Here is a 16,451-nt window from a genome sequence, read left to right on the forward strand (position 1 = left end):
TGTCCTGCTGCACTACGAAACATTATTTTTCTGTTCCCAAAAAATCATTGTAGTTATTAACATGTACTGTACAACAACGCATCTGAGGATGAAAAACCAAAAGGCATCTACTGAGAGGGTGACGAGCCATTTGTCTGTTCAAACAAGTCCTGTAGCTCGGAATCATTTTTAAGTATTGAGGTGGTTAATATTAACTTGTACTTAATTCTTTATTTTATGACGTAACTTATTGTTTTCTATGTACAGTATGTGAACCATTTCAGCATATTACCCCTGTTCCCTCTGTAATCATCTGATGTCAAGTTTCTGACGAGGAGCGACGAATAAAATATTGCTATTATTTAAAAAGGTTTGGACTTTGGAGGTTTTTTTATATAAGCATATATACAATTTGCTATCCATAAATGGTAGCTTATGTTAATTTTAGCAACTTTTAGGTAGATATTATCATCTCTGCCAATGAGTTAATGTTTGTTTGTGAACTGGATGACACAAAAAACTACTTGATGGATTTCCATGAAACTCAGTGGAAGGACGGGACACGGTCCAAGAAAGAACCGATGAGGTTTTGGAGCCGATCCAGACAAAGAGACGGCTCCAGGAATTTGATCTCGCTCTCTTCATTCTCTTCTTTTTTTTTTTACCTTTTCACCAAAGGGAACAACTCATGGATTCTAATGATACAAATCAAGTGTATTAAAGGTACTGATGTCTATGAGTATTAAATTTAGTGCAGCAAGATTTAACCCAGTTAAACCCAATGGGAAAGGTTTGCTGTCTACTGAGAGCCATTCTAGTTGTGGAAGTGACATAAGGGAAGAGTGTTTTAACTTTCGGACTTCTTTATGTACCACATTTTATCCCCCAAATATGACACAAAGGTTACATAGATTTTGTTTTTAAATAACTAAATCAATCATCCCTGATGGGAGCACCTGAAAACAACCTTCTGTTGGGATACAAATCCAACAATAAAAATAAAACTGTATAACTGACGGAACTTGAAAAAGGCGACAGGTAAAAGCAGTAATATAACTTTAATTATTCAAGTAATTGTTTTTTAATGTAAAAAACATACAATATATAACAACAACCCCTTGCGGGATAGATGCTTTCACAGTAAATGTCACATTAGCTTGACAATACTCCAAAATCTCTGGGGGGGGGAAAAGGGAAAGGTTTTGGCCATGGAAGCCTCATTTTCAGAGAAAAACAAAATGTTGCCAAAAAATACCAGCAGCGGCGCTTCAGCAATTACTGACACGGCAGATACATGTGATAAAACAGCCACAGTCTTAGCTGAGTTTAACTCATTCCTGCAGGACGTGACACTGCGTTTCTCTTGATGCGGGGGGGAGTCGAGGAGTTAGAGTAGCTGCAGACGTATTACAGTGCACGTTACAGAGAGCAGCGGCCGGGCTAATGAGGAGCTGGCGGCTGAGAGACACAATTACCTCGAGGGGGAAAACAACCAAAATGCATCTTTAAAAAAACTGAAAACTGAAAAACACACATCTGAGTTTATCCGAGAGAAGAGGCAGGGAGAGAATGTAATGACAGAATGTAATGACAGAATGTAAACGTAAACAGGATCAGGCAAATTCATGAAAAAGAATAGCATCAGGTGATTTCAGTTTTGTGGTTTCATTGATACCAATACTGGTGGGAAAAGTATTTATTAGAAATGATCAATTATCAGTCAGCTGGTTCTGACAAACCAACTGCAGAACATTTCCAGCGCTTTGTTTGACTTCATTCATAAGAAAAGTGCAAAAACTGGACAACAGATAATCTTTTCCAACCGAAAACCAACTTAACATTCTCTTTGCTCAAGAACTTTAAAAAGTAAATAATACTGACTCTTGACGTTTTATATCATAGGTGCAATATAGTAATTAGGGCTGAGCACTGACAGGCACTGACAGACAGTGAGGCCCTATTGAAATTGTAATTTCATATTGGATTGTTTCCTGCACAGATATCCTGTTTCAGGCTGCACCCTTCAGGAATATTGAGGTGCTGAGTCAGCAGTCATGGAGCTGGTACAGATTCAATGTCTTGCTCAAGGACACTTAAAGGCCGTGTAAACCAAAATCAGTCATTGGTCTCTTAACATGCTATACAAGTGATTACTGAAAACATGTGAAAAGAATGGGAACTATGTAGATCTAAATTGTAAAGTTTGTGCGTTTTACAGCATCCCTTGGTTCCTGACTGTCAGTACAGTCTGACAGGGTGACAGCGCAAAGTCATCATACATTTCATTGGTCGACATACATGACGAAGTGTTGAGCTGATTAACATATTCCCCCCCCCCCCCAACTATACAAGGTCTAAAGCACCGTAAAATCGATGGTTCTCTCTTGCCGCGGTTCTGCTGCTAGCTGTGAACAGAGGACGATGCTAAGAAACACAACACGCTTTAGTGAACTGTGAACACCGGGAGACTTTAGCCTGGTTGTACTCCGTGTAGTGTTTTGGTTTTTCGACATCACCTGAAGGCAAAACCAGGCCCGCCATACACAGGAGGCCACGCCCAGTTAGGGAGAGCTGTGTTAAGGCAGCAGAATACTTCAAATTTTTTCAGGATTTTGAACCCTATTTTTATATACTTTTGCTTGGCTGGTTGATAACAAAGTGTTCTGTGGTTCTATCTATCTTTAATTGCTTACACGGCCGTTAAGCAGGGAGAAAGGTTATTAGCCGTTTCTCAATTCAGGGGTGATAACATGGGAACCCTGACTCCACTACGGAGGAGACGGTCTATACCCGGCCTGTCTTCATGGGCAGGGTATAGACCGTGAATGCAGAACCAAAATGAGACGGTCTAGTCTATGAAGGCTTCCGTGATTGGCGTCACCAGTTTGTCCCAACATCATCGCTGTCACCTAGCAACAGAGCTGCAGTTGGACATGAGCAAGAATTAATGCTCCTTGATTTTTTAACATTCATATCAGTTTGAGTTGAAGAATGATACTCAAGCATTGGTTGTCTCTTCGCTTGCCGGTGCCTGTACCCCACTGAAGCGCAATGAACCCTGGGATAGGTTGAGACGGGAAGGTTCTACCTGTTGGAGCCTTTGTTTCTCGGGAATGGAAGGACGCAATCCACGGCTGCATTTGAAGGAGTCTTCAAAGTGGGACAATCTAGTCTTACCACTGTGATGCAATCGATCTTCAACTGCAGCCTCCGAAGCCTGTATTGAGACGCAGCTTGTGTGAGAGCATCAGGCCACATTTCAATGTATAACGCTGATTGACTAAATGCATGTAAAGAATAGTGGTATTAAATTGCACCTCCAAAACATGAAGAAAAAAATAAAAAATACTCTCAACAACACCACATTTTAACTGTTTGTGAGAATACACGCTTTACAAGCCCCATGCATTCATTAACAATCATGAGGTGAAAACAGCAGAGACGGATGGATTCATGAGAACATCTATCAAGACATACAGACTTGCAGCAGCCCTCCATGGTCTACAGTCATCAGCGCACGACTGATGAGGTTTGAAAAGGAGCAAAAGGCAGAAAAAAAGAATGAGACAGTCATCGTTAAGTGTTCCTCATGTCCGCTAACATCTCAGGTGCTTCTTGCTGGACATGTCATTGAATATGCGGTGCATCTCCTCCGGGGAGATCTGGTGGACGGTGATAACCCGTCTGTACCTGCACAGGCTGTAGGCCATTTTCCAGTGATTGAATCCACTGTTCTGATAAGGGTGTATACCCAGCTTACGCAAACACAGTCCCACGTACACATCCTCGAGGTGCAACAGTCTCGTGTGGAGCGAAGTCTTGTAGATTTGCTCGGCCACATCTGACGAGAACACGTAGCCGGTGCCCGAGCAGAAAGGAGGGTATTTATTATCGGGGTACAAGTCTCTGGGCATGTACCACTTACTGCGCATGTCCCTGATGGGACCGCCGTTTATCACGTAGCCAGTGAAATACCTTCTTCTCGGCTTGGTGGAGGGCTTCAGCAGCTTGTAAATCAGATTGTCCATGTTGACGAAGATGTCGCTGTCTGTCTTCAAGATGTACTGCGCCTTGGGGCAGAAGGTCGTCACCCAGCGCATACCCATCATGGTCTTGAGGGTGAGGTTGTGGTACGAATCGATAAAGTTCTCCACCACGATGTCGTGAAAGATCTGACTCTCCTGCTCCACCATCTGGTTCAGGACGTTGTCCGTGTTCCTCCCCAGCAGGAAGATGGTGAGGATGCGGATGTCCCCGAAGGTGCTCTCGTCTCCCCATGTCTCCCGGATGGCCTGCCGCGCGTCAAACTCCTTGTGCGTGGTGCTGATGAGGATGACCAGGAAGGGGGCGTCGCCTTCGCACTTCTTGGCCTCGTTGATGACAAACTCAAAGCCGTGCGGGTTGAGGGGGCGGGTGCGGATGTTGGTGAAGGTGATGTTTTGGGGGGGTTTCACAGCCTTCCGTATGGACAGGGACATGTGGCCGACATACGTGGACGTCGGACGAGATATACTCAGGTACCACAGAGCGCTCGCCCAGCACACCACTGTCAGAAGGTATAAACATGACACCTTTGAAGGCATTATGCTGCATTGAGGTGTGTTTTGACGAGTTGGATCTTATAAGGCTTTCTTTCCATCAGCCACGGTTCACCTAGCGAGGCAGCCTTAAGCTGCTTCAGCGTGCAGCTTGACATTAATTGTGAGTAATGGATTACTTTAGAGAGAAGTGATGCTGCTCGTGTCTTAATGCAAAGGGCTTGAATGTTGTATGGAACTCCAGTTTCTCTTCATGACACTGCTGGTCCTCCATTTACATCTGAAAGAGACAGAAAAGAATGATCCGTATCAGAAAGGTGATGCAAATGTACATTTGAATGAAACTATCTAACAATATAAAAAATCCAGTTCAGTCAGTTGAGGCATCTCTTTCAGCATCTACAGCAACACGTCAAACAAATCACGTCAAACATGTCAAACAAATCAAAGAAATACATACAGTATCTCATATTACATTCATAAAATAAATAACCTCAAGGACTGTGGGGACACGCTGCAGAGAAATCTGATGTATTGAATTTATCACATCGGTGTTGGAATCAAAAATCATTAACTAGTCGTTTCTAAAATGAATTTCTTCATTTTCTGGTTTGAGAAGGAAAAGGACTTAGATGACACCGCTGGATGAAAGACGGCTGGGAAAGATTGTGGCGCCGTGAGTCGTCTGACAAAAGTGACTCAATGCCAGACATTTGTATTATTCATTGCTGAGATTGTTATTCATTGGCAACACACACACATTGTGAAGCGAGGATTGTTTGCATGCTGTGTTACATCACTGGCTTGCAACGGGCCAAATGTAATCTGCCATAATATGATTCACATTTTCAGTTTTACTATTTACTTTTCCCTCACGTAGAGTGATACACAGAATGGGATTTTCATGGTTTGTGACCCTGCTGATGTTTTCATCAACATTTCAAAAACCTCGAGTGCAGTTTTTTGGGACTGAAAACTGTGTTGTTGTTGATTAGTATTTAGATTCCTTTCTTAAATAATATTAGCGAGAAACATGTGAAACATACTCTAATAAAAGTCAGTCCTCATTGAAGCATCTGTACCTTTATACATTATTATATTTTGACCTTGTTTGTTTCTTTGTTGGTTTGTATGTTTGTAAGATACGAAAAATTCTACATGACAGATTACCACGAAACTTGGTGGCGGGATGTGACAAGGGCCAAGAAAGAAAACATAACATTTTGGTGCAGATCCAGACAAAGGGCTGGATCCAAAAATGATTTTTCACTATCTTCAACATTGCATAATTTTTTTACATTCTCATCATGGATCTTGAATAAAGAATCAGGCATCAGTTGGGGCCTGAGTGTGTTCATTTGATTGAATATAAGGGGACTGCTGGGCCTTGGCAGAGGTCTGCGCTTTGTGCCATTCTAATTACATCTGATACACCCGTATAGTAGATTTTCAGTTAGTCAAATAGAACCTGACGGTGACTGTTGATTAGCCTCACATTGAAATTAAAAAACCTTGGTAAATAAATTATGACTGCGGTTGTCAAACAAGTGTTGAAATTAGCCTCATATTCAAATTAAAAACCTTGATAAATAACTTGAGACTGCGGCTGTCAAATAAGTGTTGACAGTATTACACGGTGGCACAAAGGGAACACTCTGCCATGATGTGCTTCTCCCCTGGGGTGTGTTTTCCTCTCCTCCTCAGTTTGTTCAGTGCTGCACTGCTGTACCGGCTGCTTGTTACTGAGCTGACAGATATTTGGCACGTCTCGTCTCGGAGCATCGTCATTCTGCAGCACGGACGGTGGCATTTGTTCTGTGCCTGTGTGCAGGTGGCTGAGCCCAGACGGAGTGTGTAAGCGTGTAGATCCTGAGAAGTGACTCGCTTCTTCATCCTGCTATGGCGGATGAGACGGCGCTCTTTCAAAGAGGCGCAGGCATAATGCAATAAATATCTACATTTCGATCTTCAAAGCTGAAGAGCAGACAATTCAAAACATAATGACATGATATGGATTCCATTTTATGCCATTAACTGCAGTCTATACCCATAATGTAGACAAAGGAACTCTGTTCGACTGGAACATATAACATTAACAACGGGAGACACTTAACAATGCAGTTTCTTTTCTTTGTAGAGGGTTTTATCTGCAGACCAGCAGGGATACACCATCTTCTCTTGCTCTGCGACTGCATCTTTATGGTTTGTTTTGTGTGACAGCTCCAGAATAGATTCTCTAACAGCACATTATCAGTTTTGACGACGTCTAACAAAAGCTGTTACTTCTCCGTTTATTTAGCTCTGAACCGTTTTCCCCAGAGTCTTTCAGCAAAACTCTAACTTGAGAGTTATTCACAATATCAGACCTCTCCTCCTTTTGTAAAATTATCGTCGGATCTCACAGGACTTGGAAAAGCAAACAATTGTTTATATCAACGGCAGTTTACTGAGACGCTAGACACACACTGACACACTCACACAAACACACACGCCAATATTTGCTGGCACCTGAGGAGCGTGGAGGGTCAGGTGCAGTGAGGACAGACTAACAGTAACAACAACCGCTCCCTTTCAAAGTTAATAACACTGGAAAAGAAAAACCTACATGAAAGTATGAGGCACATGCTGTTTGTACACACGCAGCCACTGCATTCCCATGTTACTTTGAAAAACTCATTTTCCAGACCAGAGCAAAAATATTTATGAGCCAGAACTGTGGCAATGTTTATGTGACGAGTCTGTAAACCATAACCTCCGGCGGCTTTTCAGAACAAACATTTCTAATCTGGCCCCGGGTCTCTCATGTGCACAAACACCACAAGATTAAACAGACTTCACAGTTTGTCCCCAACTCTATTTCAAATAGAAGAAAGTGCATTCGCTGCTTGTGAATGTCTTTCATTAATTAGTTGGTAATGAACTGAGGACGCTCTCTGCCTTAGTAAACTGAAGTGGAGGAATTACATAATGGCCTGTTGCACCACAGTTGATAAAACAGCCTTGCTGACAAAATGTGGCTTTGGGAAACAGCTCAGCTCCAGCTCCATATTTTCACATATTTTTTAATGTCACACAAAAAAAACAAATGATAAACTAAGGGACTCATCTGTGTAAGGGTTGTGCATGATGTCAGATGCCTCATCAGATAGGAGTGGATCGCAAATACAGTATAAATGGGCCTTTTTGCCATTGAAACAAGCCTATCAGCCCTAAAATAGTGAGCTATGTGGAAAATATATTAAAATGTGGTGGGGGAGAGGGGCGCTTAAGAGAGTGGTTGACAGATTAGATTCAGGTTGAATCGTGAGCAACAGTCTGATCTCAAGAGACGCTGCATAAGCATTCTTTCTGCCCTGATTCCACTTCACAGACCAACATTGTCTGAAAAAATGTCTGACCACAAATGCATTTCTTTAATAGCATCGGCATAAACTCTTGTCTGTTTCGAAGTTTTGTAGAAAAGGAGAAAGAGGAAAAGTGCTTAAGTGGAACTATCATCAAAAAAGTTGCAGACAGCTAAATGCAGTTTTTCACCCATTTGATTCACTAGACAAAAAATGTCTCCTATCATTTCTTGGTTGTTTTTCTCTTCTAGTCGCTCGAGGTCATTGTTAAGATTTGAATTTTTTTTAGCTTTTTGGAAGTACACAATGTGCTGAGCAAGGAACAATTTTCAAAACATATTCTACGTGTGGCTTTGCTAACAGTAAACGAGGAGTGATTTACATATGCATCTTACTGAATCAGGAATTATGGATCGATGTTGGACATATAATTGGCCCCTCTGTGTAAATTGTGGGCCCTTTATATAAAAAATCCTAAATCTGCCATTCACCAACTAACCTCAGGCTGAAGGTAACTCTTGGCCGGCTGAATTAAAAAGAAAAATAAGGGGCAGTGAGTCCAAACTGTGACACTTCTATATTTAAGGTCACATTAGTGATGGGACTCTATAGGTGGATGTTAGTTATAACTCTTGAATACAGGGAAGTTGCAGTTTGTTATAGAGAGGAACTTGAAATATCCGAGCCCTCTGTCAGAGGTCCATCAAACCAAAAATGCACTCTTCAGACTCCACTCGAAGAAAGTTAATTAATAATAACTTTTATTGTCACTTTATATCCAGCATCTGGACCACATGTCAGTTTAAGTCAGTGGTCGTCTGCTGGTGGAGCTCAGACTGTGGCATGGAGCAGACCTCTGCTGAGCCATTATTCCAATCTGCCTCCATCATGGTGGAAGTCACACTGAGAGTCAGTGTTAAGATCTGCTGCTCTGTGTGACCAGGTTGTTCTGGTGACTGGCAGAAAGTATATAATATATATAAGGGGGAGGTACCGGTGTAGGTGGTGGCCCCTCTGAGCGCTGGACCTTCAGGACATGAAGCAAACTACAGAAGCACAGCGGGGAGGGCAATGAAATGGGGATATAATTAGCCCGTACTCCCAACAGAGACCCAATTTATCATGATTTATTACATAGCAAGAGGTAAAGTTGCGCAGGGAACACAGCACAAAGACAGCCATTCATCAAGACATGACAGTGCGTTCTCTAAGCCTCTGGCCTGACTGTTTGGTGGAGTGGCTTCTAAAAAGGGCCATTACACTCTCTTCTGCAGACAACCAAAATGTTTTGATTCATGGCCCCATGACCGTCTATTGACAGGTCTCTAAAGTGCATTTCCAACAACAGCGCATATGAACTAATAGATTGCCAGATTGAATTAACTGCTTCACATTAAGCTTGTTGCTTATTGTGGAGAGCCCGGCGCCAAAAAAATGTAAACTGATTACCTTGGCTTTCATTAGACACAACACTCTTACACATTTAATCACATTATACACACACACACACACACACGCACACACACACACACACACACACACACACACACACACACACACACACACACACACACACACACACACACACGCACGCACGCACGCACGCACGCACACACACACACACACACACACACACACACTATTGGCAGAATTTTAGATAAGAATATCAATTTAACTTTGGCTTTAATTTTTTAATGCCTTACTGCGCTCTGCATGAAGACAACATATTATCTACATCATGCTGTTTTATGGAAACACCTCTGCATCACTGAAGGCTCAGTAGTGCGTGGATGATGTTATGAAGGTTGGGTTTCTGCTTAGTGGCGGATCAAGTAGTTTCCTGAATCCCAATTTACACAGAGGGGCCAATTTGACAACATCCATGCAGAGTTGTTGGTTCAGGAAGGTTCACATTTAACTAATTCCTTGTTTGCTGTGAGCTCTATAGCTTTGAGCAAAGCCACACATCATTGGATATATTTAGGAAATTGTTCCTTGTTCAAGTGCATTGGGGTTAGGGTCAATTAACAAACTGTTATAATAATCACTAATATTGTTAGTAAGTGACTAGTTTATCTAAAAATCTAGAAATACAGCACTGCAGTTGTATGCCTCTGTCAACCAGTGCAGTTTCTGTCTTCATAATTTAATTTTCCAGATTCATATAGGGTCACAGCCATCTTGACCTTTGGCCTTTGGCTACCAAAATTGAATCATTTCATCCTTGAGGCCAAATTTGAAAGGAATCCGTCTAGGCGTTCAGGAGATATTGCATTACCAAGGCAAAATATTGACTTTGTGAGGTCACAGTGACCTTGACCTTTAACCCTGCGTGGATCCGACCCTGCTGCTTAGGTTGATTCTCGTCCTCAGACTGTCAATTTAAGTTTTTAGTTTCAGCTTTTTCCACAGCGACAAGTAATTGAATGAATTATGAAACACTGATGACAGGACCTCCTGTCGGAGCGGAGATGGGTGGAAGGTGATATGAAAATGGAAGCACGGCGAGGGGGTAAAGTCCTAAATCCCCCCCCCCTCAGCACTCTGATCCTGAACGCCACATTTATAAGCTTAGAGCCGATACTTAGGTGACCTCGGGAAAAGGAGAGCGGCTGTGTGCAGACTTTCACAGCTATTCAAGGACGCCGTTAACTTGAACCTCTCTGTATTTTATGAAGCAATTTATCTTGCTAGTTCTCTATTATAAAACATAAATCGAGCAAAAAGCCAAGTTGAAAAGACAAAGTTTGAGCTACAGTGCCAGATCCTTTTTACGCAAACAAACTGTGGAAAGCTTCTCCTTCTTTCTGTGTATAAACGCTCCTCTCAAGTAAAGGCTGTTGTGTACTGTGAGATCTGTTGTTCTGGAAACACAGATGGAAGGAAATCATCTCATTAAACACACACAAGTAACGTGGTCTCTCTCTCTCTCTCTCTCTCTCTCTCTCTCTCTCTCTCTCTCTCTCAGATAATTCATCAGTGTGCTACTGTAGACACGTTTACTGTATATCACTATTTATTTCTGCTGAGCTGTGCCCATCACTCTTCACTTCTGCAGATCTACAGTGAGACCAAGGGTGTAAATAAATATTATACATAAATACAGGCTACAAGTACATACATCACAAAACCGTGAAATGATTTTTAATCTTGGCTCATGCATGAATGTACGTTTTTATATTGATACTATATTTTATCAACTGTATATTTTCTGTTGATATTAATATGATTTATTATTATTAGGATATTTATGTCATGTTAATTTGCTGACTCTTAAAGGTTTGTTTGTGTCTCTCTCGACTATTTTTCCCTTGCCTTAATATAAACACGTCTTCAATTAAGAGGAATAAAGAATTTGTGTAATGTTGCTTTTCCATAAAAAATTAGATAAACCACTTGCAAATTCGCAAAATGAAATTTACATCTTCCACTTCAGCCAAATTATGTGAAAATGCAAATAACTTGTTATTCCATTTCAACTACAAGATGCAAAATGTCTTTTATTTTTACTGAAAAGTTATTTTGCATGGCTCAAATGTCAATATGAAACCAACACACTCTGAGAAAGACACATGACAGTCCACCCACAGCACAATGCACCAAAAATACAGTTTCATTATATTCTGCATCCGAGTCCTTGACTCGAGAGAGACACATTCATAAGCAGATGAAAAGAATTGGTTTCAGTTTTTTCCAGTCCTGTCTTTTTTCTTATTGCTCCCTTACTGAAACATTTGGTATAATATTGTCATTTACATATTTTATGCTTAGGGCTCCATCTAAATTGTGTTCTGCTATTATAATAAGACAAACACTGGGGAAAGTCTATACAGGCGTTAAATGAGCAATGCTACTTTGGGCTATGTGAAAACTTTTGATGGATTGAAAAACATAAAGGTGTTTATTCCATAGGGAGAGCAGAAAGCCCCTCGAGTATCGTCGTGAGGAAAACTAATGTGAGTTAATAAACGCTGATACTGTGTGAGCGTATCTGTAAAAACACAGCCGCTTGGGTGGAGGACTGTTTTCTGCTGTTTACACGGTAAAACACAGGATTAGCTTCACAATGGGCTGCTATGGCAACAACAAGGTTTTGCTTATTATGTACATGTACACGTTGAATTAGGGAAGTGAAGTGCAGAATAATTCTACACATGGGCAGTTGTTGAGATGTTGGACTTTAAATCAAATGCAAATGAGATTGAAGAATCATATACAGTGATTGAAGTAGTATTCTGTACTACTACTACTACTATATTTTATACTTTAAACGTACTATTCGATTATTTTAACTGAGGGCAATGAGCAAAAATGTATAAAATGTAATTAAGCAGTGTTGTAAGAATTGTTGGTGTGTCCAGCTGACTATATAGTTTTCCACCCACAGTAATCAAGCCAAGGAGCACATGTTAAAAAAAGAGGGCTGCTCTGAGGAGGAGAATCTGAATCTGCCCTTTTTTTCTGACCCCGCTCCAGAATCTAATGGTTTCTTCCTCGGCTCATGACTCACCACTTGGCATCTTCCTGAGTTTGCCTTTCACATATGAAGAACCCAGCAGGAGATCATCAGAGTCAGATTAGTTCTAATTTTCTCTCAACTCCTCTTCATCATCCTGAGATATTTGTATTCTTTTCATTTTTTTCTCTGTTCTGCTTCCATCGCGTGTTTGAAATGTATTCACACGCCCACTTACTTGCAATGAATTCTCCCGACAACATCCTTCTGTATTCTCACATGGACTCATTGTGACATTTTCCTCACATTTTAGTTCTGGAGTTCAGTGCATGTCTGAAAGCAGCTTTTGAGAAACCCTGCTAATAACCAGATAGACAGAGAAATAAATGTCAATGAAAACTTAACCTCCTTTTCCGTAGGTAACAAAAAAAACGAAAAATCTGCGGTTACTTTGTCATCTTAATCACATTTTTTAAAACAATTTCGAGGAAAACGTTTTAATGAAGTTTATGCACAGTCATAAAATCCCTATCAACAATGTGCCAAATCATGATTTTAGTTTTTTATGGTTGTGTGTTTTACAAAACTTGTTGAAAGATCATTTTATTCTTCATCAAAAACTTGAAAATACTAAATTACTTAAATAAGTAATTTTTGTAACAAATTCTAACTTCAAGATCATTCATCTCCATCCTTGTGAATGGTAATTGGCTTATTAATTAATAGTACAACTGTATGAATAGTATTTATTTTCTAGAATAATATCACAGTCATAAACAAGAACAAAAATATGCCTGGAGTGAAGTGGAAAAATGATATACTCCATTCTCTTTTGTTTTTACTTTAATGAATTACAATTTATCTTATTCATTTAAATAATGCCTGATTTATGATTTTTAATTCTGCGGCTGGAAAAACAAATGAGAAAAACAAATTAGCAGAATATGAATGTAATTACTTATGGACAGGCTTGTAATATTTTTCCACAAACGTGCTACTTACTTGTTATGCTATATTTTGAATAAGACTATGTCCCTAATTCCAAAATATTAAATTTTTCATTATCCTCAGGCCACCCCCGTACTGCTATGGGACACTAGTGTTCTTAATAACCAGCAGAACACAGAGTATCGGAGGGATCCAACCTCCAGACACTTGCTGGTAAAATGATTGTTGGCAATTTTAAGCCTGGGCACTGCACAGACTGTAAATAAATAATAAGCCGTGTCTGAAACAATAAGATTCATTTGCAGGTTTCAAAGGGGGATGACAGACAGGCAGGCGGGCGGCCGCTGCCAGAGGAGTAATGATGGTGACAGATGAACCAGCGAGGGGATTAAAAAGTGGAGACATAGATCCTGAATAGCTGGTTTTATGTGAGGACTGGTCGCATGTTTTTTCTTCCAATCAGATGTCGCTGAAAAATAAATGCGAGCATGCAGATTGAGTCGGAAGCTTTCAAAGCAGAGCTGCGGACAAACAGGAAGCTGGCGTCCTGCTGGGAGGATGGCAGCACACTTTATTCCTCAGCAGATGCTGCCCTGTGCCTACTTTTTTTTCCTTTCCAAAAGGCATCTGGTGCTGCACATAGAATGAAAATATCCACGTGCCAGTAAAGGACAGGTGGTGAAAAACATCCAACAAATTCTCGCCAGTTTCAAGCCATCAACCACTTTGGATAAGTGCAACAAATTACTACCCAATGAGATACTTCAATTTTTTCTTTATGCTTGCATGACTCATTCGGAAGTAAAGTAAGTATCCCACAGATTGGTCAGTGTGGCATAATATCAGTACTGCAGAGCTCTGCACAGCCGCACTGGTCGCTCGTGATACAGAAATTAAGGAAAAATGTTAAAAACTGACGGCCAACTATTAAGTTAAGGAATAGTTAACATATTGTTTATCAATGACACTGTTGTGTTTTTATGTTGAAGATATCAATCGTGGCAGTTTACAAAGAACTTCTGGTCGGAAGGTGCATTAGCGAAAGAGGTGTCCAATAGCAACCGTTGTACACACGACAGAAACCTGATAAATCTTCATAGCAAATAATAACAAACCAAAGATCGTTTTGATTCACGGAAAACTGTGAAAACAAAACGCAATTTCTCGCTATAAATATATACGAAATGAAACAACATTGCAGTGTGACACACAAGTGGGCTGATGGATATTCAATAGTCAAAGCACTAGATAGAGGTGCTGGAAAAAAAAGAAAAGTCAAGGAATATATGAGGAATAAAATAAAGATTTTCTTCACTCCAAACAGCCGAGTGACAGAATGAGCAAAAAACTAATACTCATCTCTCAATCTATGACACCGAGTGGTGTGAAAATTGATAACACAATTTATTGCACATAGCTGATTCGATAGAACACGAATCAAATCCACTGCCCTCTATCAATCGGATGAACCGCTCTATAACCTAAAATCTGTTACTTCTTACAAGTCTGGACGACTGAAAACATTGAATAATATATATGTTCACAAGTTCACCAGTTTAAAACTGTGATGACCAATAACTTAGAACTGAATCTGTGTAAGAAAGATACAATAATGGGCAGAAAATAAATGATTCTAACCCTGTGCTGAACTTGGGAAAGACTTCTCATCATTGTTGGACACTTTGAAAAGAGATTTTTGAAACTTTTAATTTATATCTTTGCACTTTATTAGACCTGTTTTATTTCTTATTTCTTTCTTGGAGTGTCCCTCTGACTTAATGTCCCGTATCTGTCTGGTTTCCCTCCTTTATTGATCACCTGCCCCGTTGGATTGACCCTTTATCTTGTTAACTGTGTCTAGACTCTGTGTTGCACTTTGTTCTGTGCCAGTTCTTTTCTGTCCATGAACCAACAATCTTCCCAGTAATTCTTCCTTGTGAGTTTATTTCCTTGTGAGTTTTTTTTACAACCTAAATTGTAAGTAATAGTAAGGACTGTTTTATTAGATTTGTCCTCGAGTGACATCGTGGGCCTCACGTGTTCCTGGATGTAACAGTTGTCTAGATGACATTGTAAATAGTGATGTTGATCTGATATAATGATAAGAGAGATTTGTTTACTAGTAGAAAAACATGGGAGAAGAAATGAGAGTACTTTGTGCAGTTGAGAGCCTGAATAACTCTTATAATTGATAAGCCCCCGGCTGTTCTTTACTCTGAAACAGACTAGAAACAGTATAGAAAAGATGAAAGTGATTATTTGCTGTCATTATACTGAAGAATATGTACATAAGATATTCAAACATTTCACGGCGAGAGGCCACTGATATACTATAACGATAACACTTCAACAGCATCAAACTACAAACCCTACACATTCCTCTCAACCCCACTCTCCCCGACAGAAACAGAAAAAATATACCAAGGCGTCATCTCATCATTTCAACTGTAATCTTAATGGTTTGAAGACTATATTAAAAATGTTCGGAGAAATCAATGTTCCCCTTTTCGGCCCATTAGATACAGTGTATGCAGGCGATTGCACTTTTGCATTCTCCGATATTTTCTCTGCAAATGATCCCTTAAAATCTCATTCCACGAAGTAGCTGTTATTAGGATTAGAAGTCTCAGAGTGAGGCTGCCAAGCAGATGGCAGGTGGGCACATACGACAGATTTATGGGTTTAATGCAATCAAAGTTCAGAATTAAGTGAACACTTGATGAGTTGATATGTGAGATTATGAACCAGAGTCTGGGAACATTTTTCCTATCAAGGGAACTGTCATTGGCATGCCAACGCTACGTGAAGACGAAGAGCGTGCTGGCCAGCGGGAAAGAGATAGGGTCAGCGCCAGGATCAAGAAACCAGTAAGCTCACAAATCGTTTCCTCTAGCCCGATGCCGGAGGGTTCGCCTCTCTGTATGCACGGGCGACCACGCTTTGGACGCCCTAGACAAGCCTCAGAGCATCACATCCCCAAGGGTGGGTTGCCGTGACACCAAAAAGAGATTTACATTTCACTGTGTGTCTCCTAAGAATGGGGAAACGCCTCAGGTCGTACATACGGTTATACAAACGTACAAAGTAAAATCCACCCTGAAGGCCAAATCCCAGCCACTTGCTATCACTTCATTTTCCCTTCATCTCAATCAAATGTTTTACTTCTTCCCCCGGTTCTTAACCTGC

At 40.6% G+C, this 16,451-nt stretch overlaps 1 protein-coding gene across 1 annotated transcript; it reads right to left on the reverse strand.

Annotated features, from left to right (window-relative positions):
• Nucleotides 1-3,575: 3,575 nt before the first annotated feature.
• Nucleotides 3,576-4,562, reverse strand: b3galt1b (UDP-Gal:betaGlcNAc beta 1,3-galactosyltransferase, polypeptide 1b). The gene has a single exon (XM_061089206.1). It carries the CDS (start codon nt 4,560-4,562, stop codon nt 3,576-3,578), a length of 987 nt encoding a protein of 328 aa, XP_060945189.1.
• Nucleotides 4,563-16,451: the final 11,889 nt, after the last annotated feature.

This window comes from Limanda limanda, chromosome 16 (assembly GCF_963576545.1).
Source record: "Limanda limanda chromosome 16, fLimLim1.1, whole genome shotgun sequence".
NCBI lineage: Eukaryota > Metazoa > Chordata > Actinopteri > Pleuronectiformes > Pleuronectidae > Limanda > Limanda limanda.